The 25,248-nt window shown below is 44.6% G+C and overlaps 1 protein-coding gene across 4 annotated transcripts in view; it reads right to left on the reverse strand.

The window, feature by feature from the left end:
• The window catches only part of ssbp2b (single stranded DNA binding protein 2b), an 810,931-nt gene that overhangs the window by 224,201 nt on the left and 561,482 nt on the right, over positions 1–25,248 (reverse strand). The window contains exons 5-7 of one of the 4 annotated variants that reach the window (XM_070885522.1): positions 24,907–24,996; positions 16,164–16,247; positions 9,784–9,843 (exon numbers count right to left, since the gene is read on the reverse strand). In XM_070885522.1, coding sequence (XP_070741623.1) covers positions 9,784–9,843; positions 16,164–16,247; positions 24,907–24,996 — 234 coding nt within the window. Of the gene's footprint in view, positions 1–9,783; positions 9,844–10,585; positions 10,688–16,163; positions 16,248–24,906; positions 24,997–25,248 lie in introns of those variants that run through there. The other 3 variants (XM_070885543.1, XM_070885533.1, XM_070885553.1) reach the window with 3 other exon arrangements.

Consider the following 25,248-nt stretch of genomic DNA (forward strand, 5'->3'; position numbering starts at 1 on the left):
TCAGAAGTACAGAGGCCGCTCAGAGTAGGGACCACCAGCCAGCCGCCTCCAGCGATGAGGGTCTCACAGGAGCAGTAGCAATGAGCTTTCCCAGAGACAGGGTCTCCAGCTCACCGGCTGCGGGGAAACCCTAGCATCCAGGCGGCTATCAGGCCGCACAAGGCATGGGCCTGACAGGGACTAACCAGGCCACCCGGAGACGGGTGGCGGTTGTACATAGCTCTAATTTTGGTTTGAGGCAGCTGACTGCACCATTTTACATTTTAAGGTTAAGTTTAGAATTGAGGTTAATGTTGCAGTAATGTTAAGATGATTATTTTGAGTTTGTCTTGTGTGTCAGCCAGCCTGAGAGTAGTTCTCAAGGGCAGGATCCAGACATTACCGGTTGATGGACAAACCTCAGGGGACCAATTGATGTTGTTTAATTTTAATCTATGTTTTTTTTTTCCTTCTGTAATGTGGTTGTACGTTGCCTATATGCTGGTGAATATAATGTAACTGAAATGAAATGTAACTGTGCTGAAATGCAATTGTATTGATTGAACCCCCTCCAAGCTGGGAGGGTATAATGTCAAAAGTTTGAACCTGTAAAGGGAAAATTGTGCATCGATGGTGATGTTGCATAAGTGTAATGCATTTTGGGTATTAGTTTAGCTAATTTACGGGGAAGGTTATCTCTTGGGAGTCAGGAGCTTTGCTCACCTCGAAGAATGATACCATAAGTGATATGGTATCACAGGGGGAATGTAGAATTTACCAATAACTCGCAAAGATTCCAGGTATCTTTCCCCTACAGAGGCGAAGAATCCCTTTCTGGGCTTTCAAAATGAGTTTAAAGGGGCAGACGAAGCCTGCGGGGGATAAAAGGGGATGCATTCATGGAGACCCCCCCAGTGTTTGGACTCATAAGAAAGGGAATTCAAAATGGACCTAAATTACAGAAGCTTGAGATCCCCTAAACATCTATGGGAAGGAGCATATCAATTTTAAGATTCTACAACATTTTGGCTGCGAAAAAGAGTTACCAAATACAGGAGGTGGAGCCAACGTCTGAAGCAAATTCGTGTATTAAGGATCCCAGGCTGTCTGGGGGAACTATTCAGCCGCTGAGAGATAATCGAATTACCCAATCAAGCACAATGGAAATCATGGTCAGAAAAACTGGACAATCCTAAAACAGTGCAAAACCAGTGGTAGCACATTCTCACACCCTAATCGAGTTACTGCTGACAAAGGAGACATTTGAAAATCAATGGACAGAACAGTTTAAACAGAGCCCAAGAGATTTGATGGGAGATAACAGAGCCTTTTTTGGGGGATATATCTATCCCCCAGTTTTACAAGGAAAGACTAGCAGAACACAGACTGTAACTCGCACAGACTCTAGCAGAACACAGAACTAGCAGAACACAGACTCGAAAGGAACACAGACAGACATAAGCAGCCGGAGCTGGGGAGTGAAGAAATGGAGTCGTGAAGGAACCTACAAGAAATCGTCAAGGACTGACTGAGCACGAGGCCCACGAAACGGAAGGCTGTCAGCAACCAAATTGACAAACCCAGGCTATCACAACCAGCGAAACGACCAACCAAAACCAACTCAGCAAAAACCGAAGAATCGACATTTATTTCCACTCTACAATCTACTTCTGAACGACCCAACGGGTGAGAAATTATCAAAAGGGACTAATTAAAACTATTCCTAACCAAAGAAAGTGGGTAGTTACCCCATACATCCAAAACGCAACTTAGCGCATCAACGGACGCACCTCAACCGAAGACTACGCAGTCCGAAGTCCTCTCCTCCGTCCGGGGTACGGCTCACCTAGAAGGCCAAGTGCAGCGAACCCCGAAACCGTGATTCACCGGCAACCCTGTCTAAAGGGATTGGTGAGCATAGCCCCTGAACCCTTAGAGCTATAACTTAGTTAGTTCGGGGAATTGGGAGGGGGCAGGCTGGGATAACTTGTGTAAATGTATCTGCATTCTCCTCTTTATCCCATTTAGAGTTTAAGCTGTATTGTTTTCCCCACAGGCTGTAATTTGACATTTTATTCAATGTGTTGTACCCTTCAGTGTGTATTGGTCTGTGTGTGTTATTAAAGGTGTGCCTTTTACTTCTTTTTGGACACAATAAAGCCATACCTGCTTCCTATCTTGAAACCGATTGTCTGTCCAAGTCTGTCACAGTCCCTTCATAATTCCAGTGTCTAGAACCAAGAGTGTGGGAGCGATTCGGAACCGCTCATATAAGGTCAGAAGGGAAAGCTGACCCCCTGCAAACCACCCCTTACATCGTTGAATTCCAAGCTGGTGAAACATGGTCGATTGTCGGTGACAAGGACGTCGGGCAAGCCATGGGTGGTGATCATAGCCTGGAGGTTTTCAATGGTGGCTGTGGATGTGCAGGATGACATGATTACGCATTCAATCTATTTGGAGTAAGCGTCCACAATTAGTAAAAACATCTTTTCTAGAAAGGGACCGGCAAAATCTATGTGGATCCTGAACCACGGTTTGGAGGGCCATGACCACAGACTCAGTGGAGCCTTGGTGCATTGCACAGTTGCGAGCAAGTGTTGCACTGATGCACGCATGACTCCAAGTCCGAGTCAATGCCGGGCCACCAAACATGCAACCTGGCAATTGCCTTCATCATGACAATGCCTGGGTGGGTACTGGGTAGGTCGCGTATAAACGTTTCCCTGTCTTTTTTGGCAAAACCACACGATTACCGCATAAGAGACAATCCAACTGGATGATCATTTCATCTTTGCGTCGGTGAAACGGCTTAATTTCATCTTGCATTTCCCCGGGAACAGCCAACCAGTTCCCATTTAGGACGCAACTCTTTACTAATGATAGCACAGGATCCTGACTGGTCCAGGTCCTGATCTGGCAAGCTGTGATAGGTGACCCGTCGCTCTCAAAAGCATCCATGGCCAGAAGCAAGTCTGCGGGCTGTGCCATTTCAACCCCAATGGTGGGTAATGGTAGCCGGCTGAGAGCATCGGCACAGTTTTCAGTGTCTGGTCTGTGGCAGATAACATAGTCATAAGCGGATAATGTTAGTGGCCATCTTTGGATGCGGGACGAAGCATTGGTATTTATACCTTTGCTCTCTGAAAACAGCGAATGAGCGGGTTGTGGTCAGTTTCAAGCTGAAGTCCAAATAGGTATTGATGCATTTTCTTAACCCCATATACACATGCTAATGCCTCTTTCTCAACCATACTATAGGTTCTCTCAGCCTTAGACAGACTTCTAGACGTGTATGCAATCGGTTGGAGGTTGCCCGATACATTGGCTTGCTGTAACACAGTCGATCCTGTACGATGAGGCGTCACAAGGTAGCACTAAACGTTTACATGGGTCATAGTGTACAAGTAACTTATTTGAAAATAGCAGGTTCCTGGCCTTCTCAAAGGCTGTGTCTTGAGATTTGCCCCAAACCCAGTCGTCACCCTTACGTAGCAACATGTGCGAAGGCTCTAACAACGTGCTCAACCCGGGTAGAAAGTTACCGAAATAGTTGAGGAGTCCCAGGAACGAACGCAGCCCCATCACATTCTGTGGTCTGGGTGCATTCTTGATGGCCTCTGTCTTTGAGTCCATGAGCCTGAGGCCGTCTGCTGCAATCTTTCTCCCCAAAAATTCAACTTCTGGCACCAGGAAAACACACTTGGCGAGCGTTTCAGCCTGAATCCCACTCTGTCTTGGCGACTTAGAACCTCTTCCAGGTTGTGTAGATGTTCGACGGTGTCACAACCTGTGATCAGGATGTCGTCTTGAAACACAACGGTGTGCGGAATAGATTTCAGCAAACTCTCCATGTTTCTCTGGAAAATGGCTGCAGCCGAGCGAATCCCAAAAGGGCACCTGTGGTATATAAACAGCCCTTTGTGTGTGCTGATGCACATCAGTCTTTTCGAAGATTCAGCCAGCTCTTGTGTCATGCGGAGGTTAGGTCCAACTTGGTGAACGACTTCCCCCGCCCCCCGCTAATATTGCGAATAGGTCATCTGCATTGGGCAACGGGTACTGGTCCTGTAGTAAAACTCGGTTCATTGTTAACTTGTAGTTTCTGCATATTGCTACCATGCCATCGCTTTTCAACACCGGAACAATTAGACTGGCCCACTCGTTGAACTTGACTGGCGATATGATTCCTTCGCGTTGGAGTCTGTCCAGTTCGATCTCGACTTTCTCCCTCATCATGTATGGAACCGCCCGAGCCTTGTGATGGACGGGCCATGCATCGGGGCCTAGATGGATCTGTACCTTGGCGCCTCTGAAGTTGCTGATGCCTGGTTCGAATAGCGAGGGAAATTTGCTCAGCACTTGAGCACACGAGGCATCATCCACTGAAGATAGTGCTTTGATGTCGTTCCAATTCCATCTAATCTTTTCTAGCCAGCTTCTGCCGAACAGCATTGGGCCATTGCCTGGAACAATCCACAATGATAGGCCAATGATAAGCTCCATCATACGATACCTTCACTGCCGCACTTCTAATGACTGGTATGAGCTCTTTGTTGTAGCTTTGCATTAATCGGGCTCAGTTTGGGCCTTTGTGCTTTATTGTTCCAGTTTCTCAAAAGCCTTCTGGCTCATTATTGACTGACTCGCACCATGTCCAATTCAATGGATACTGGAACTCCGTTTAATTTGACTTTCAGCATTATAGGAGGGCTCTTGGTGGTGAAGGTATGTACCCCATATACTTCTTCCTCGGGTTGAGTTGCCTGTGCTGCGTGATCCGCGCCAAATCGATCATCCTCTGCCACGTGGTGTGTCGCAGCACGTTTCCACATTCGCTGGAGGTGCTCTATCGTTGTGCAGCCTTTGCACATGTAGTGCTTGAATCGACATTGGTGGGCTCGATGATTACTCCCACAGCGCCAACACGGTGCTAGTGTTTCACATTCATCCCCGATGCCGGACTCTGAGTCATCACAGGTCTTACAGTCGCAGAAGTTTAGGCCCGGCCATATGCAGTTCGGCCTGCTAGCGACGTCATTTTATGCACAGTACTTGCCGGTGAGCTTCGATGTTGAGAAGATATCTGTTTGGTGTTATCGTCCGTGGCCATGCATGCCTGGGCGATCGCGATGGCCCTGAACAGGTCTAGGGTTTTGGCAGCCAGCAGCTTTTGAAGAATGACCTCGTGGCTGATGCCCAGCACGAAAAAATCCTGCAGCATTTGCCCCAACGCAGCTCCAAAATCGTAAGGTCCCGCAAGGCGTCTCAGGTTAGCAACATAATCCGCCACGTCCTGGCCCCCGGAGCGATGGTGCGTGTAAAAACGATATCTGACCATGAGGATACTCTCCTTCGGCTTGAGGTGGCCCCGAACCAGCGTGCACAACTCTGTATATTCCTTCTCTGTTAGTTTTGTAGGTGCGAGCAGATTCTTGATGAGGCCGTATATTTTAGGCCCACAGACGGTGAGGAGAACCGCCCTGCACTTGGCCGCATTAGTGTCTCCTTCCAGCTCGTTGGCCACGAAGTACTGGTCGAGACACTCGACGAAGGCTTCCCAATCATCATCCGCTACGAATCTCTCTCATATGTCAACGGCAGCCATGGTTGTGTGAAGGTTTATATTCTGTTAATAGTCGCCAATTGTTGTGTATAGAAGAACTCCATGAGGCTGAGTACTGTGAGCTAAACTTAGTGTGACCTTAGTCTTCTTTATTACAACTCCACAGTGCCTAAACAATATGGCAGCCAACCTTTTATACTGGCCCTGTACGTGTGTGCAGGTGACCATTAGGACTCCAACAGTCGCACCCTCTGGTGGCAAGTATTACATAGTTACATACATAACATCACCAGTTGAATTTAATGAGTGGGCCAGCCCCATTGCTCCTGTGCTGAAAAGTGATGGCACAGTCAGAATCTGTGGAGACTACAAGGTTCTATTCAACAGGGTTTCGAAACAGGATCAGTAACCGTTACCGAAAGCTGATGACTTATTTGCAACGCTAGCCAGGGGGAAGTCATTCACCAAACTGGACTTCACGTCGGCCGACATGACACAGAAGTTGGTCGAGACGTCGAAGAGACTTATGTGCATTAACACACATAAAGAACTATTTATTTTGGAATTCGCCCTTTTGGAATTCACTCGGCTGCAGCAATATTTCAGAGGAACATGGAGAGTCTACTGAAGTCCATTTCCAGAACGGTCTTCCAAGATGACATCCTGATCACAGGTCGTGACTCCGAGGAACATCTGATTAACCTGCAAGAGGTTCTACATCGTCTGGACAAAGTGGGACTCAGACTGAAACGCTCGAAGTGCGTCTTCATGGCACCAGAGTTCGAATTCCTGGGAAGGAAAATTGCTGCTGACAGCATCAGGCCCATGGACGCAAAAACCAAGGCCATCAAGAATGTGGCGGAGCTGTGTTCATTCCTGGGTCTACTCAACTACTTCGGTAACTTCCTACCTAAATTCAGCACCGTATTAGAACCACTGCATATGCTGCTAAGAAAAGGCGACAACTAGGTGTGGGGTGCGTCTCAAGACAGAGCTTTTGAGAAAGCCACTTTGCTTTGCTCTAACAAGCTGCTGGTACATTATGACCCATGTAAACGTTTAGTTTTGACCTGTGATGCTTCGTCATATGGAATTGGTTGCGTACTCCAACAAGCTAATGAGTCGGGTAAACTTCAACCAGCCGAGTATTCTTCAAAAAGTTTGTCTAAAGCGGAAAGAGCCTACAGCATGGTTGAGAAAGAAGCACTAGCCTGTGTGTATAGGGTTAAAAAGATGCATCAGTACCTGTTTGGTCGTCGGTTTGAACTGGAGACAGATCACAAGCCGCTCATTTCACTGTTCTCTGAAAACAAAGGTATCAATACCAATGCTTCACCCCGCATCCAGAGGTGGGCGGTGACATTATCCACTTACGATTATGTCATTCGTCATAGACCTGGCACCGAGAATTATGCCGATGCTTTGAGCCGTCTGCATTGCCCACATCGGAGGTGGAAACGCCACAATCGGCAGACCTATTGTTAGTTATGGATGCTTTTGAGAGTGAAGGAACCCCTGTCACGGTCAACAAGTTAAGACCTGGACCAGCCAGGACCCAATTTTATCAGTGGTGACGAATTGCATTCTCAAAGGTGATTGGTCTGCCAAACCCAAGCAAATGTGCGAGGAGACCAAACCTTACATTCGTCGCAAAGACGAACTGTCTATTCAGTTGGATTGTATACTGTGGGGCGATCGTGTTGTTATGCCCAAGAAAGGGAGCGAGAAATTTGTAGCACACATCCCAGCATTGTAATGATGAAAGCCATTGCCAGGTCTCATGTATGGTGGCCGGAAATTGATTCTGAGCTGGAATCATGTGTGCATCAGTGCAACACTTGCATGCAGCTCAGCAAAGCACCAGCGGAATCACCGCTGAGTCTGTGGTCTTGGTCGTCCAAACCATGGTCCAGGATCCACATAGACTTTGCAGGTCCCTTCCTGGGGAAGATGTTTTTAGTTGTGGTGGATGCATATTCGAAGTAAATAGAGTGTATAATCATGTCATCCAGTACATCCACAGCTACCATTGAGAATCTCAGTGTCATGTTCGCGATACATGGTCTGCCTGACATCGTTGTTAGTGACAACGGATCGTGTTTCACCAGTCAGGAGTTTCAAGAGATCATGAAGCTCAATGGTATCAAACATGTAAGGTCAGCACCGTTCAAACCTGCATCCAATGGGCAAACAGAATGTGCTGTCCAAATCATAAAGCAGAGTATGAAGCGAGTAACCCAAGGGTCACTGCAGACCTGCCTGTCATGCATACTGCTTAGTTACAGGACAAGACCACACACGCTTACCAGGGTCTCACCTGCTGAACTAATGATGAAGAGAGGTCTTAAGACCAAGCTATCTCTTGTACACTCTGACCTGAATAATCATGTTGAATATAGAAGACAAAGTCAGCAAGGGTCTCATGATCGCGCAGCTGTGTCACGCGATATTTCTGTAAATGATCCTATATATGTTCTGAATTATGGTCAGAGTCCCAAATGGATCGCTGGTACTGTCATGGCCAAGGAGGGCAACAGAGTATTTATTGTTAAGCTCAAAAATGGGCAAACATACAGTAAACATATGGATCAGACAAAGCTGAGGCACACAGACGAACTGGAACAGTCAGAGGAAAAGACAATCAGCGACCAACCAACCTACTCCCAGTCATCAGAGGACTCAGTGGTCATCAGTGAATCGGGACTTTCAATCACTGACATGTTCAAGAAAATGGGCTTTCAATCCCTGACATGGTCATTGCCACTCCCATCAGGTCAGTCACCCAGCCACCAGTTACAACAGACTCTGAACACTCACCAAGGCTGGAGTTGAACTGAAACGGTCAACCCGGAAGTGTAAAACACCAGACCGTCTCAATTTATAAAAGACTGTGTTAATATCTCAGAGGGGGGTATTGTCATGTATGTACTTTTGGGATCACTAGCCACTGGATGGTGTCACTGTTGGAGGCCATTGGGCTGCACGCACTGGTGTGCAGCCCAAGTATAAAAGGCCAGCCATTTTGTATGTTATTCACTTTGGGCCTTAATAAAGGAAAGCCAAGGTCATATCTCTTGGAGTTAAACAATACTCAGTCCAACAGTTATTGCATCCACAACAGGATTAGAGGAGAATTTTTTCAGCCAAAAGGTTGTGGGGGTCTGGAACTCACTAGCTGAAAAGGTGGTAGAGGCAGAAAATCTCATCACACTTAAAAAGTGCTTGGATATGAACTAGAAATAATAATATTGAAAATACAGTTTGCTACGTATCTTCACCAACAACCAGAATGACTATTGCAAACAGAATATTATGGGGGAGAAATTCGGTTGTTTAGCGCCACCATTAGCGCCATAGAGGGGCACTAAGGGGCTGCTAAACACCTATAGACCGAGTGCCAACAGCCTGCTGCGAACTTCACTGGTGATTTAGCTGCGGCGCTGTAATTTAGCGCTGCGCACTATAGCGCCACCCACTTGGTGACATCAAAAGTGTGCAATGCCCCTTTTGTGATGCGTTTCCGAAATTGACTGCTTTCACCTACCATGGCGCTACGGCTGACAGGGGGAAGCAGACGGTGCACAGAGGATCCTGGGGCGATATCTCAGGGAATGAAGAGATGTGTTAAGAGTCAAATTTTTAACAATTACTACCTCTCTTACCTGTGGAAGGCTGCTGGTAACTTTCTTTCCATTTTTTTTGCAGGTTTCACATGGTCGACCTCACCTCCTCTTTAGGCACTAGGATGACGGTATCCTAGCGCCTCAACTTGAGAAGCGCTACCGCATCGCGATGGGCCTTTAATGCCTTAAGAGGATTGCGCAACGCTTCCCTTAATACTCCACTCTCCTCTTGGGCGATACAACTGAATATCGCACAAGGTGGTAGACATCGCCTGCCGCTAAAGGTCGCGCCCCGGCAGCGTCACTGCCTCAGAGCGGACGATACCGAATTTCTAGTCCAACATTTCTTAACCTTAAATATGTGGGATGACAAGATTACAGTTGTTTCCTGGTTATTAGGAAATATAGCAAGTCAAGAAATGTTCTGTGTTTTCATTTTATTTTCTGCAATTATTTGTCATACTAAAGAATTTTTAAAAAATCATTGTTTTAGATATTTTAACAGAACAAATGTCTGTAAGAACACTGCAACAGCAGTGAGTATAACATTTCATAAGGTACAATGTAAATGTGAAGGAAGTGTATTAATATCATGCAATACAAATATAATTTTACCTGGTTAGGTATTCTGAGGGGCGGCCTAGGGCCTCCTGGATAACGAGGTGACATGAAAGGCTGCAACAAGCAAATAAATGGAAAAAGTGCTTTTTAACAAAAAGCATTCAACTTATGCACCATACTGATTTTTAAGTTTACAATTTCACCTTATGTTCCACTTTCACAGGGTCTTGCCTCCAAGCAATCTACTTCAGGAGAGAAAGAGGCAACAGATCATGGAGTTTCAACATGCCACTTAACTGCATTCATCTTTGAAGAGATCGCTGGTCCAGCTAGGTTTCTTTTCTCCCACAAAACAGGAAGTATCATCAGAAACCAACAAAATTCATCACACATTTAACCAGGGAATCATTACTGGATCACCACCATGCTCACAGTGGTAAGAATCAAACCTCTTAACTGTTAAGTCAATAAGCCAAACGTGGTAATTCATAGTGTCAAAACACTCACAAGTTCGTCAACATAAATTTAATCAAACAGCAAATAAATCTGTGCAAATTATATATGTACAAAACCCAAGAGCTATCGACACTTTTAAACTGTACAGCAAAAACAAGTCAACACACAAAATAGAAGGTAACTCAGTTGGTTTGCATATGGTTGGTGCCTCAACCTGTTAACCACAGTAGCGATTACAAATCACACACCATGCAAAATATCCCAAGACATTCCTGGTGAGATTATACTGTTCCTGGACAACACAGTAACATTTCACTGCAATAATTGTAGTAACAGTCTGGTACGATATCAACGTTCTATATTCATTGCCTAGACATATATTTTGGCCTTTTTAAAGTACCTGCTTCTCTCAACTGTTGTAAAAGTGAAGTTGAAATGCTTGTTGAACATCAGGATGCTAGTTCATACCCATATTTCCCATTCTCAGCTGGCTCAAATGTCTAAACTGTAGAATAGAAGTGAGTATCAAGCAGAGGCTCCACTAAATTAATACACCACAGAGCCAAATCTTTTATATTTTAAATATTTAGAATGTACCAGCTCTAAATGCTTAATCACATCGGGAACTACTCACATTTTTTCAGGTTTCTGATATTCTTTTAATACTAGTGATTGCAACAAGTGACACCTAGGCAGTAATTTTCACTTAGAGTCGGGGCGGGTGCATGCGGGCCACATGCCAGGTCGCCATCCCGAAGTTTTCAACAGCGCATTCTGCACTGCACATTTAACTGAATTGGATCAATTAAAAGAGTCACGCAGGTTTCCCAGACAATTAAATGGAGCGGGTCGGATGAAGTCACTAATGACTCACTTTCAGCTCAGATAGTTAAAGGAGCCTCGCACATATCACAATTGAAGGTTGTTGGAGGAGGCTTATAGGTGTTTGGGAGATGTGGCTATTGTTATCTATCGAAGACTTTTGTGAGGATGCAAGGAAGATAGAGTCACAGTGCCAGAAGGCTGTGCCCAGGTTCTCAGATGCCTCCCTGGAAGTCCTGGTCCAAGAAGCCGTAGCATGCAGGGAGGTCCTATTCCCTGGTTGCGGCAGAAAGGGACCAGCCACAGAAACCAAGGTGGCTGGAGGTCGCACAAGAAGTGAGCAGCATGGGTGTGTCAGTCGCTCCTGAAAACAGTGCCGCAAGAGATTTAATGATCTCATGAGGCCAGGAAAGGTGAGTACAATGCCACACTCAACAACATCCTGATGCGCGTGTCACCACAACCCCATCATTCTGTTTTCCCAAGCCTACTCCTGCACGTTACTCCTCACACCAACCCACCTTGCAAGTGTACCCAACCCTCACTGTCATGCACCTACTCACATCTGACTAACTACCACTGACACTCACCCTCAGCCTAATGCAACGCTAGAAAGTGACGCCACAGGAGGAGATCATTTGGAAATGTCATGCCTCTTACACATAGTCACCCTCTACATATGTAGCCCATCCATCCCTTACACTCATTCCATTACTCTCACTTAAAGTTCTCTTCTTTCCCTCCTTGCAGCCGAAGAGAGCACAGAAGAGAGAAAGAGAACGAACAAGAGGTGGCCCTCCATTATACACTAATCTGTCGCCAGCAGAAGAGGATCCGCTCAAAATAAATAGAGTGACAAAGGTGCTGGCAGTGGGAGAGGGGTACCTCCCAACAACCTAGTGACAGAATTAAATATTCCACATGGCATACAACAGTCACATATGGTGACTGATGTCAGCAACCAATGAAATATCATCTTGTGCATCATGGTAGCATTACACATTCTTATCATAAGAGGTGTAATTCATGTTTTTACTCCCCCACTGTCCAGCCAGAGGAGGAAGACGACTCCTCAGAGGAAGCTCCATTCTCTGAGGGTGCACCATCACCAGAGCCATGTGCACCCAGTACCAGCGCAGATACGTGGATCCTGCGAGACATAGAATAGTGTTGTCACCTAGTGTCTTACACATCACAAGTGATCAAGCTGGTGAAGACAGGGACAGCTGTGGAGAGTCCTCCCTGGAGGGCACAGGATGCTTCCAGCTCTGCTGAGCTGGATGCAGATGCTGAAATTGGGGGCCGTCAACAAGGTAGATCTTGGAAGGGCAGCAACAAATGTGCGAGACTCTGGGAGCTTTTCCGCCGCGATGTGCATGATTGTACAGAGAATGGAGGAGTCCATCTCCAACATGGGCAGCACCATATCGCAGGTGATGGCAACAATGGGCTGTTCCATGGAAAGGAACACCACCTGCATGGAACAGCTAATGTGCCAGTCGAACGAGTACATGCTTGCTGTGAACAATAGATTGCAGACTCTTATTGACCTCATCTCTAGAAGGGATAGCAACATAGACATGGGTGTTCATTGCCCCACTGATGTGCAGCAAGGTACTCTCCAGCTCCTTGCTAGCAGGGAGGTGCGGGTGGCTCATGAGAGGGATGGTGGTGAGAGGGCACTTGGAAGTTTGGGCTCTGCTGAAAGTGCTCCCACTTCTCCCCCACTGCCTCCCCCTCAGTCCGAGCTCATCATGCAGCCTCGGATCCCGATGGCCAAGTCTGCCCCTGCATCGTTGCAGGAGAAGCAGTCTTTGGCGGGGCCCTCATATGCTCCAAAACCCAGACAGCATCTGCAAAATGTGTCAAAACAGTCACTGTAGGGAAGTGAGCAGCCTGCCTCAACATCTGCTGAAGCTACAGGGGTTGCACCTCGTAGAAGCACTCTGAAAAGAAAGGCACAATCGTAGATGCACAAGGGTACGCATATGGGTGTTTGCCAAAATTTTAGTGTTATGTTTCAGTTCTATTTACGACGCACATAAATTTATTTCTTTGCCTTATCCATTGTTGCCTGCTATCTCAGAAGTGGCCTAGTCACTTGGAGTGAATGGTGAGACATTACTTAACCTCGAACAATGAGTATGTGTTTGACAGAAATGGTTTGGTTATTTTAGAATTGTTTTGGTAGCCAGATTGGTGCACCGGTGCAACTTAACTAAATTAGGCCATTATGAGGCTGGTGCATCTGTTCCTCCTCCTCCTCCTCCGAAAAGGCTGTGCGCCCTGCGCCTTGCTCCTCCTGCAGCTCTAATCCTCGCTGCTGTGTTATGTTGTGCAGCTAGCAGCATACAACGATGGTTCTGGAGACCTAGCTGATGCGTGCTAAAGGGCTCCTCCACATCTGTCAAGTGATCTGAAGCGTATCTTCAGCATCCCGATTGCTTGCTCTATGACACATTTTGTCGAAATGTAGCTTTCATTATGGTGCTCCTTGGCCTCATTATTTGGGCTCCTCAATGGTGTCATCAGCCACTTCTTCAATGGATAGCCCTTGCCTCCAAGAAGCCAGCCGGTAAGTCTGTTTGGAGGTGCAAAGAGCTGAGGGAAGCTGGACTGGCACAGGACGAAAGAGTCATGACAGCTCCCTGGGAATCTGGCATGCACGTTCATGATGATCTTTTTATGGTTGCAGACGAGAGGCACATTGAAGGAGTGGAAGCCCTTCCGGTTCACGAACACTCCTGATTGATTTGGGGGTGACTTAATGGCCACATGTGTGCGCAGCTGATGATGCCCTGCACCTGTGGAAAGCCAGCCAGAGCCACGAAGCTGAGCAGCCGCTCAGTAACACTGTCTTCAGCATTGTGAAACATGACATCGGTTACCTGGGTGATGCATTTGTGGGCAGCCGACTGCGAGATCGTGCAAATGTTTGCTGCAGATCCAGGGAAGGAGTCTGTGGCGAAGAAGTTGAGGGCAGTGGTGACTTTGACAGCCTCTGGTAAAGCGTGTCCACCAGGTCTTCTTTCAGCAAGCTACAAATATCTGCCACGACTTGGCGTGATAGCCTGAGCTGCCTGAAGTACTGCTGTTTAGTCATGTCCAGGAAGCTCATCCTCTGCCTGTATACCCTGTGTTGGGGGTATTGCGCTGTGCACCCCTATACCGATCCCCTCTCTGTGGAGCATCAGGTCAGTGAGGAGAAGGCTGCAGGTGTTGTTGGTTGCTGCTGTTGGTGGTGGGGTTTATCTTGGTCTGAATCTGAAGTCCTAGGTGAAACAGCATAAGCGGCACCCATGCTGATCTGATAGATGCCAAGTAAATTGGAGATCAGAGGCACAATCCTCCAATGTAGTGAGAGTCACTTCCGAAAGCAAAATCTCTGCACAAAACAGTGTCAGCAAGAGCCTTTCCCTTAGGCAAGGAAGCAGGTGTAAAGCTGTGTGTATTTATGTGCTTTTTCCAGCTGTCACTTAATGAACTAGCACAATGGCCACTGAGCTCCCGTCTCCCCTTCACAGGTGAGCTTTCCAAGGTCCGTGAATACTGTGCAGTAGTTAAAGATGAATCCTCATGTTAAAAAGGCTCTTACGGGTCTCTCAACGAGCAGTTAAGTCGCTCAATAACATCACCCGCCTCGCCTGAGCGGGTCCGTGGCTTGCTTCGAAACGGGCCCCAGTTAAATGCCGAAGTCGGCGGGATCCCGATGTGGTCAATTTCAGCGCTCTTAATTACCGACCCGCTCCGAAACCCGCATGCTCTGCAATGTGAAAGTTTCAGCCCTAGTGTTAACAAAATCATTTTTAAAAGAACCATTTAGCTTTAAAACAAAACTAATTTAGGTTGCTTACCTCTCCATGTAAATTTAACTAATTGCCAAATGGCCAAAATACACAGACCTTTTGTACATTGTATTTAAATTTTCAATAGGTATTCTATAATAGATATTGTACCATGGTTGAGAATATACCTATGGAGATTTGCATGTAACAACAGTCTGTAATTAAAAGTCATTAGACACACATAATATGCTAGTATGTTAAAAACATTAAAAAAATGACTAGCTCCACACTGAACATTCACTTAACTCTCAAATACCAGTTTAATAGGTATTTTAGAGGACATGGTTTTTGAAACTTAAAGTATTTAAAACTGAACCAATATATTGACAAACATCATAATGCAACCTACTTTTTAAAACTTATTTTAAAGGTGACCTTTCAAAAATATAGATAAAATACATTTTAGAACTGCACACCCTCAAACAAACCAATTTCCATTTGCCATCAGCACTCTGAGGTCATCCAAGATTAGTTTCAAGTACCAAATATGATTGAACTCAGACTGAACCAACAGCTGCCAACTGTTTTCTGAGAATCAATGATAAACTGGGTGTGGGTATGGGGAGGAAGGTAAGTAGGGAAGGGAAATAAAAACAGTTGCTAGTGTTTTATTTTAAATTAAGTAAAAAAATATATATTTGAAAGACCAGTATACTGTTAACTTTATTAGTAGCACAGGTTTCATCTTCATTGAGAAAGGCAAACTGGCAGATTTAATGCAACTTCTGATATGTTGTGATTTTGAGTGCGAGGTTTTTTTGCACATGTTTATATCCGGTGTTGGTTGCTGTGAAATACCAACATATTGGTTGGGGTTTTAATTTTGTTTTCTAATTATAAAAGACATAGTATTAATATCTAGCATTAATTCTCACTGAAAATTCTATGTTGTTAGGTGATTTTAATGCTTCGAAACATTACTTGCTAGTTGTAAATTAAAATAATAATTATTAGAATAGTTACTTTAAACAACAAATCAATGTAATTGATTTATCGGCTAACAGGGTAGAGCCCAGATATACTTAAAACAATACAGCTGCTAAACTGACCTGGAATAAAATATACAATGTTATGCAGGAAATATATAGATTTGTGCAAGTGAGAAAATTAACATTTCTCACCAAGCAGTGATAAACATGCAGATCAATGTACATAAGTCAATGTTGCAAACAAAAAGAAAATCCCGAAGAGCCAAATCATAACACTACTGGAAGTGATGAATAACAAGCCATAAGACAGAGTATAGATGCTATCAGAGCTATTGCTCAGCCCTGGTTGGTTTGTGCTGATTAGCTACTTGTGCCTTCCTACCTGGCTGTGAGGTCCCATCATGGGATTGCTGGGGTTGTGTGGTGGAGGCTGTGCATGTGGCGAGGGCTGTGAACCTGGTGGTCCCTAGAGATAATTGCAAACAGAAATTAGCCAGCAGCACAACTATTAACAACATTATTGACCAGCTATGCCAATAGGTTCTCATATTAAAAGTCGGTTATACCTTTTTAATTTTTTTGATTCTTGAACAGTTACATTAAGTTACATTATAATAAACAACTAATTGCTCTGCCAATGTATGTACCGACTTTTCTAAACTGTGGTGGAAATATGCTATCAATTGAGCTGAAATCAAAGATGTCATAATAAAACTCCTAAAAAAAAGTGTGATAAATTAAAAATGTATGCTGCAAGTGTTAGGAACATAATATGTTTTGACTAACAATGAGATATGACAAATATCAATTTGTTGAAATATGTATCACTTCTCATTGCTGGCTATAACATACCTTAATTTCTTTCCAAATGTTTCCCAATATATGAAGCATATTCTCCCACTGCAACAATTAAAACATCCTTCATTGTGCAATAAAATTATTTAGGAAGCAAGATTAAATACCGAGACATTAAGAGTAGCTCACTAGTGACAAAGGGCCCAAATTTGGCCCACCCATAGGATAAAAACAGCACCAAAAAGTTGTCCCCGCATTCTGGCCGCTCTGTGGCCTCTCCCGTGACTTAGCGCGGCATGGGAATTCAATTAGGGGGTGAAGCTAGGGCGCTGCGCTCAAAAGAGGTTTCGCGCATGTGCAGTAGCTCCTCTGCAGCGTGGGACCCGATGCCCCGCCCCTATCCCAGGCCGAATGGCAACACGAGAGAAGTCAGCAGTCCCTCGGAGAGAGAAGGCCAGCAGTCCCTCGGAGAGAGAAGGCCAGTAGTCCCTCGGAGAGAGAAATCCACCAGTCCCTCGGAGGAGAAGTCTACCAGTCCCTCAGAAGAGAAATCAGCAGTCCCTTGGAGGAGAAGTCTACCAGTCCCTCGGAGGAGAAATCAGCAGTCCCTCGGAGAGAGAAGTCAACAGTACCTCGGAGGAGAAGTCAGCAGTCCCTCGGAGAGAGAAGTCAGCAGTCCCTCGGAGAGAGAAGTCAGCAGTCCCTCGGAGAGAGAAGTCAGCAGTCCCTCGGAGGAGAAGTCAGCAGCCCTCGGGGGAGAAGTCAGCAGTCCCTCGGGGGAGAAGTCAGCAGTCCCTCGGGGGAGAAGTCAGCAGTCTCTCGGGGGAAAAGTCAGCAGTCCCTCAGGGGAGAAATCAGCAGTCCCTCGGAGGAGAAATCAGCAGTCCCTCGGAGAGAGAAGTCCACCAGTCCCTCGGAGAGAGCAGGCCAGCAGCCCCTCGGAGTGACTCCAGCAGCCTCCATGTTCTGCGAGCCCGGCCTGCTGTGTGTTGTGTGTGACCAGTTGGCTGCGCTTTCTCTCCTGCCCGGGCGTCCCACCCACCCGCACCTATCCCCAATAGAGTGGCCTCTCGCACTGGCTGGATATCAGAGCAAATCAGTTGTAAGTGTGACGTAGTTTGCAAATGCTAGATGCAAGACTTATTACATGTATAAAAGATGGCTTTTATTTTAATTCATTCTCAGCTAGGTCTTTAGATAGAGCGTTATAGTGATGTGTATCATTTCATCTTGGATAAGAGAAAGAGGCATATCATGATCTGCCCTAATTTGAAACTCTTAGTGTATGTGTATATATAAGACTTTTCTTTCTACTCTGTCCTCTTTTGAATCTTGTACACCACATATCATTCCAAACCAACGGGAGGCCTGGTTGGATTGGAAGACGGCACCAAAGCCTCCAGAAAGGTTGCTTTATTGGCTGTTAGAACATGGATAAGCGCAGTATAGGGTGGTGTGCTGGTTTTTTTTTTAACTGGCTCCTGCAACCTCCGTGTTCTGCGAGCCCAGCCTGCTGTGTGTTGTGTGTGGCCAGTTCCCTGCGCTCTCTCTCCCGCCGGAGCATTCCACCCACCCGCACCTATCCCTGGCCGAGTGGCCTCTCGCACTGGCAGGCCCACTGACTTCCCGGGCCGAGTTATGAAGATAGGACTTAAGTTTTTTTAAATTTATTATTGATGGTTTTTTTGCTTCTTGAATGTTGTTGTGAAGGTGTGTAGTGTTTTGCAAGGTCCTCTCCACTTCCCTTCCCCCCTATCTCTGGCTACCTGCGCTGATTTCTTAAGTCTCCGCAAGGGTTTTCTGTGCGGCCACAAATGGCCACATACACTAGCCTAAGTTAGTTTGGAGCAACTATTGGCTTAAATGGCCAAAACAGGTGTAGGTGGCTGGTAACGCCCCCTTTTGAAAAAAAACAAAACTTTAAAAAAATCCTAACTAACTCACTTACATTGGCGCAAATTAAGTGTGCGGAATGGGGATTTTTAAGATACTCCAGAAAAATCAAGTTGCTCCAAAAAAAACAGAGCAACTCCTGGGCAATTTGGGCCAATGAGCTATTCTACTTCTTTCATGAGAGACATGGAATTCAGGCTCCTAAAATGGTCTTCCACACTAACTTTGTGTATTGTATATTGTCTCCAATGTAAGTACACCAAATACACCCTTTGCACAGGAGTTACTGGTAGAAATCACTAATATAGTGATCATCACACTTGCAATATAAAACACACTTTTTACTTTTTTGGAGAAGGGAAAATAAATCTATCCTGAAGCACACTGACTGCTAATAGTCTTTTCCTTTTCAATAAGCAAGGCTGAATTCTATTTTAGTAAAGTGACAAACCCTATAGGCTCACTGATTTACTTGACAACACATGTAAACTTAAATAACCTCAGTTTAGCACAGGATCAGCAGGAATTGAGGGTGTGCTGCTCTAAAATTATTCTCAACTGAATTAAATTAGTAAATGTGGTTTATTAACAGTTGTAACTGCTGAATAATAGTGTGATTTCCAACATAGTAAGTTCCAAATCTCAACTAGATCACAAGGGTGAATCACCCTGATCAACTATAATGATTCCCAAGCTACATATAGGAATTAAGAAGAGGATACAAACAGGCTGCCACCCCATTCCCTCAATCATGGAATGGTGCACAGCTTAGGGAAAAACCAATGATGAGAACAAATATATTTCTTAATGTGGGAAACACTAAGTGGTAAGTTTCTGTACAAATATCCACTAATTTAAATACATTTTATTAAACTGATTATTTCCACAAATCGCAAAGTGCTATTTCATATGTTAATCATTTTGATGATTCACACATTCGAGGTACAGTCAACCCCACATGTAATGAACACTGATTTGGAATGCTAAATATTCATTATATGTGACTGTTCGTTCAGTGTGAGGCTGAGAGTATTCCTTAGTGCCTAAGATTGCTGGCAATCATACAATTTATTATAGTCAGGACAACTACCAATCCTCCTTTTCAGCTCTTTTCAAAATGCCCATTTTCTCTATACTCAGCTGGCAGCTACTATTTTCTTGCTCACACATAGGCCTGTCAATCAGATGGCGCCCAGCTGCTTGTGTTCGATGCTGTCAATCACCTAGCACCTGGAAGCCCATACTTGTTCTCATAGTCATGGCAAGAAAGTGAAAGATGCTCCTTGCAGCCAGCTCACTTTCACCCTCTTTTATCGGGCTTTTTAATTATTCTTGCGGCGTACATTTTCCAAATTGCATGGTAATACCACTCATATAACATTGGAAATAGGTAGCCATTTCACTGAATGTGAATAAAAATAGGTAGCCCTTTCACTGTATGTAATAGAATCACACTGGATTCAAATAGGGATGTGTCAAAATGCTGGTTATTGTTGGGTATTCGTTAAACTGGCTATGTTATACAATGTTCCAATGCATCATTCATAGAGTAACATGCTGATGTTCCAACATGCTGCATTAGAGAATGGTAGGACATCAATTCATAACCTATTATTTCCTAAAATAAAAAATTCCAGATGTCTCCTGTACCATCAGGAAGGAGTTAAACCAAGGTTCAATGCTTTCTCAAAGAGGGGAAATTCTCGGGTAAGTTATTCTCTGTCACTCACACCCAATTCCTTACTACTGGTTTCAGAGCAGTAATGGTAGAGGCTTTGTAGGATGTTCCCTTGCCCAACTTCTTAGTTGGAAAATGATGCTTAGTACAAGGAGCTTTAACAAAGGGAGGCAATCCTGTACCCCTGTGAGCAAGATCATTACTGGTCTTACTAATAAAACAAAAAATATTCAAGGGTACACAGCAAACACAGACTTAGTTGCACAAATATTGTATGTGCACGTGCCTGCTGTGTCCTGTATGTGAAATGGATGCCAGTCACAAAGCAAACAGACCCCCCCATAACTTTTAAGGTCAGGAGGTACCAAAAAGTAATGCTAAGATTGTTAACTTTACTTAATTCAAACTTGACCATAGGGTGCTGAGCTTTTGGTTATCTGAACAACACTAAGGAATGAAAAAAAGACTGTATACACTATTTAAAGATATTTTCTAGACTTGATGGAAAAAATTTATGTATTGAGCTGACCACCACAATCTCACTAGTTTCTGCATGTATACTAAATTGAAGATCACCTTCCACTAGGAGGCAATAATGCTCCACTAACCCACAATGGAGCCAGATACAAAACCATTCTAAATTTTACTACTTTAAGAAAAGAATGCAAATATTAACCTATTGAGAGGATTTATTTTACAACAAAACATACTACATTTGAAAATCTGCAATGAGAAGTCAAAGTCCTTATTCAATCATAAAACACACTCGTTATTTTAATAATTACCAAATACAAGAACATAAGAACAACTGAGGTGAATTGGTAAAAGTGGTTAATGCTGTTGGCAATATGCTCACTCGTAGTTTGAGAATTTCAAGATGATGCAAGTGTTTGAAGATGGGATGTGAAATAAATTAGAGTCGTAGGTACAGTTTATGCCCAATTAATCATATGCTGCAAATCTACAGAACAGCGGCAACTGTATAAGTATAAATGGTAGGTATTTATCTATTACAATTCCATATCAGAACAAAGTCACCTAGTTTTTCGCTTTGGAGATGCTGTGAAGCAAGAACCTTTTGCATCAGGCTGTGTTGAATGAGAACCTCCTGCTGATTTTAGCTGCAAATCAACAGTCAGCGCATGCGTAGGCAGGTAATTTAGCATCTTCTGGTACATGAGCTGACTCGGACAGCTCTTAGTATAAACCCTGGGGGAATCTTATTCAGTGCAGATCATCCTGGCCTGCAATGAATGCAATCTCTCTAACGGTTGAAAATAAAAATGGACATTGTCAAATCCTGAATATTCTGGCTTTAAGTAATGCATCGAGCTTGAATGAAATTTGTTCTGCATTGTATATTTTTACAGTAAAAAAATGTAAATTTTTCCTTTTTTCCTTTTCAATTGTAGTAACAAGAGTATAAACAACTTCCATATACCAAAACTTTTACAGATTAAAAGCTATTTCAAACACTGCATAATCAGTATGAATGATTAGTATGGATGCTGGTGGTTTTTACTGAACAAAAAAATCACTGGATGGATTGTTTTCTAGAGCTAGTAAACACGTTGCTACAAAGCTCTGCGGACAGCAAATCAACCAAACGAAAAATAAATGATGAAACCCAAACAGCATTATGAAATGCTGAGAAAGAATCTACAATAAGAATCGACCAGCCTTGACACTTGGCATCTCTGTACCATTGATATATATGGCAGCCTAGAAGTGTGCAGTCTAGCCTACACACCTTAAGAGTATCGCTTTTACATAGACTATGCTTTCACTGTTAAGACTTATGCATGTTCTGTAATTAGTGTTTTTTAGTAGAGAATATCAAGCACAGTCTCCCAGGATATTCCGGTATAAACCCTCAACCCTCAGTGCCTCAAAAAATGTTTGCCTTGTTTCATACAATCTGAAAATGTGCTGTGTCAGCTCCTTTTGTGAAGAACTCCAGGTATGTGTTCAGAGGTTATTTTCTGAAGAGTGCTTCCTCCCTCAATTTTATTTTATTCAACAATATGTAATGGAATGCACAAGCTCATTATAGGTGAGATTCTAGGCTATCTGAAGAGGTGTCCAGAAGCTAAGTTTAATTTATTTTTGTGAGGCCAGGAGAAGCAGGAGCCTCCACTGCACCCACCCCCACCCCACATCCTCAGGCCTTCCTTTCTCCAGGCCCAGAGGCCGGCCAGGCCGCACAATGCTACAAGTTACCCAGAGATGGTGGACTGCACCAGGGCGTTCTTTTTTGCCTAAATCCTAACAACTCTATATTAACGAGGCCTGGTCTTCAAAATGGACAGGGCCAACTGCCGGTACTATCGGGTGCACAAAGGGAAAATCTATCCCAACATTACACAGAAAAGATAAAATGCAGCTACATTTTTTTGGCAACTTTCTATCCTCCTGTGAAGACTCTGGCATCCTCATTAAGATACAGTTCCATGGTGGCAGTTGCTGTCTAATACATCACCTAAATAGGCATTCCTGATGCAGGAATATAAACACTGAATGTCAACAGGCTATTTAATCAGGCGGTGGGGAGGGAGGGGGGGGGGAAGAAGTGGGGAATGCTGAGCATGATCCTATCCACACCCAGTGCCCTCTTGTGCACTGCCTGTATGGGTCATGATATACTGATTAGGATGAGAACCTTGGTTGATTCTTTTCTTCTTAATCCAGTGGCACTGTTGCCCTGGAAGAGCTCACTAAGTCAGCATATACCAGATATCGAACATGGAACCTTCCTGGTTAGCATGGTTCAGAGGCAGAGAAATATGCAGGGCAGCTTCTTGTATTTTTTTTTTGAAGACATAAGCTTAATGTGCCTTTAACATTCTGTGAATATATTGTGATTAAATTAGTTTTTTATTTTGCATGTAAATAGTTAACGAATCAAATTCCAAATTTACCTAATCTTCCCTCTAGCTCAGTAAGAGTGACAGACGGCAACGGGAAGCCAATAATGTCCATCACTATACTGCCCATGAAGCCAGGTTCAGTTACAAATGGGCAGAAGTGTCTAATTGCAATTTAATCAGTGTGCTCATATGTAAAATGGCAGCACTAACAGGGTTAGTAAAGTGGAACTCTGGTATGAAAAAATAATTATTTACTGTAGTAGCAGAAACAATGCATCAGAAACTCTACAGTTAATGTCCCCAAATTAGGGCATACAGTTCCTTTTAAAAGCAAAAATATATATTTATTAGAGTGATTATCAGCAAGTTGAGAAGTACAATTCAATGGCCCCAAGTTTCCACATGATTTGCTCCTGATTTTTAGGAGCAACTGGTGGAGAATGGAGTATCTTAGAAATCGCAATTCTCCACATTTAAGTTTTCTGCAGTTCTAGTCATGTAGAACAGTTTCACTTTTGAACAGATTTTTTTTTTCAAAAGGGGGCGTGTCCGGCCACTGACACCTGATTTGAAAGTTTCCACAGTGAAAACGTACTCCAAACTAACTTAGAATGGAGCAAGTGAAGATTTTTGTAGGCCTGAATAAACCTTGTCTACACATTAAAAAATCAGGCGCAGGTTACAAATTAGGCGTCCGGAACGAGGTGGGGGGGGGGGGGGGGTGGAAGGGAAGCCATTACATTCTATAATAAATCCTTAGTTATACTTATACAAATATTATACAAATAATTCCAACCTGAATAAAAATTTATAAGCAAAGAAAAGATTAAATAAACCATGTTCCTACCTGTGTGAAAGTGCTTCAGGCAGGGAGAAGGCTGCAGGAAGCCTCACAAGTTGAGGCAGCCGTTCCCGACGGCAGCAGGGGGGGCAGGAGGAAGTGAGGAGGCAGCCGTTCCCGACGGCGGGAGGGGGGGGGGGGGAGGAGGCAGTGAGGGCCCGACCGACGGCAGCGGGGGGGAGGCAGGGAGGAGGCAGGGAGGAGGCAGCTGTTCCCGACGGCAGGGAGGGGTGGGGAGGGAGGAGGCAGGGAGGAGGCAGCTGTTCCCGACGGCAGGCCAGGGGGGGGAGGAGGCAGTGAGGGCCCGGCCGACGGCAGCGGGGGGGAGGCAGGGAGGAGGCAGCCGTTCCCGACGGCAGGGGGAGGGAGGAGGCAGTGAGGGCCCGACCGACGGCAGCGGGGGGGGAGGCAGGGAGGAGGCTGCAGGATGCCTCAACTTCTGAGGTTTCCTGCAGCCTTCTCACTGCTGCAAGAAGCCTCAGTGCTGATCATGGAAGGGCAATGTGGTTTTATTAAAAAATGTTAAAAATTGAACAGCTACAAAGAACTATAAAAATGGCCGAGTGCCAATGTTTCCTTCACACTGCGCGTGCGCGAACGCTCCAACACGCACGCGCAGGGTTGCCGGCACGAAAAAAACTCATTTAAATGGTACCCGCCCCCTCCTACTTACAAAATCGTCGCGAGTGGTAGGCTCCGCCCCCTGGGTGCCACGCCAAGCTGACATCGAGCTGCAAAGTGCTCGAGATTAGTGCGTTTTTTTTCAGGCGCCGTTTTCGGCACGAAAAACGGGCGCCCAGCTCAGAGGGGCACCTGTTTTGCCGCGTGTGGAAACTTGGGGCCAACGTGTTTGTGGTTTAATTCAAACCTTATAAAAATCCACCCAGATTCATGCATGTAATCCTAGGAGTTTCTGAGTCTACCATCTGCTTCAAGTGGATTATATTCTTCAGTGATAATTTAGAGTGATTCAGCACAGGTCACTTATTCTTACTTGGAAATTATTAAGTCATATGAAAAGCCTTTTCCTATTGCTTAAGTCTCTTATTACCTGAAAGAATCCCGGTGGTACCGGGCCTACTGGCATTCCGTCTCCTGGGGGAATGTTTCCTAGCACTGGACTGGGAGCTGCCGCTGCACTCTGAAAAGAAAGGCAACTCCTTTGTCATTACATCCTGTAACAAGGATACTTCCTAAGTGTAAAGAATAAAATAACACATACTCCAAATCAATTAAACTCATGACAAAAACAAATCTAAATATAACTTTTATGTGTAGCAAGTGTTTACACAGACATACCAAAATCATAACTATATTTAAAAGTCTTGCTGCTTATTTGAAAAACAGGCCAATCTTCTCTACTCTGACTGGTTTCACTAACAACTAGTGCTAC

The sequence above is a fragment of the Pristiophorus japonicus genome, chromosome 1, assembly GCF_044704955.1.
Source record: "Pristiophorus japonicus isolate sPriJap1 chromosome 1, sPriJap1.hap1, whole genome shotgun sequence".
In the NCBI taxonomy this organism is placed as follows: Eukaryota; Metazoa; Chordata; class Chondrichthyes; family Pristiophoridae; genus Pristiophorus; species Pristiophorus japonicus.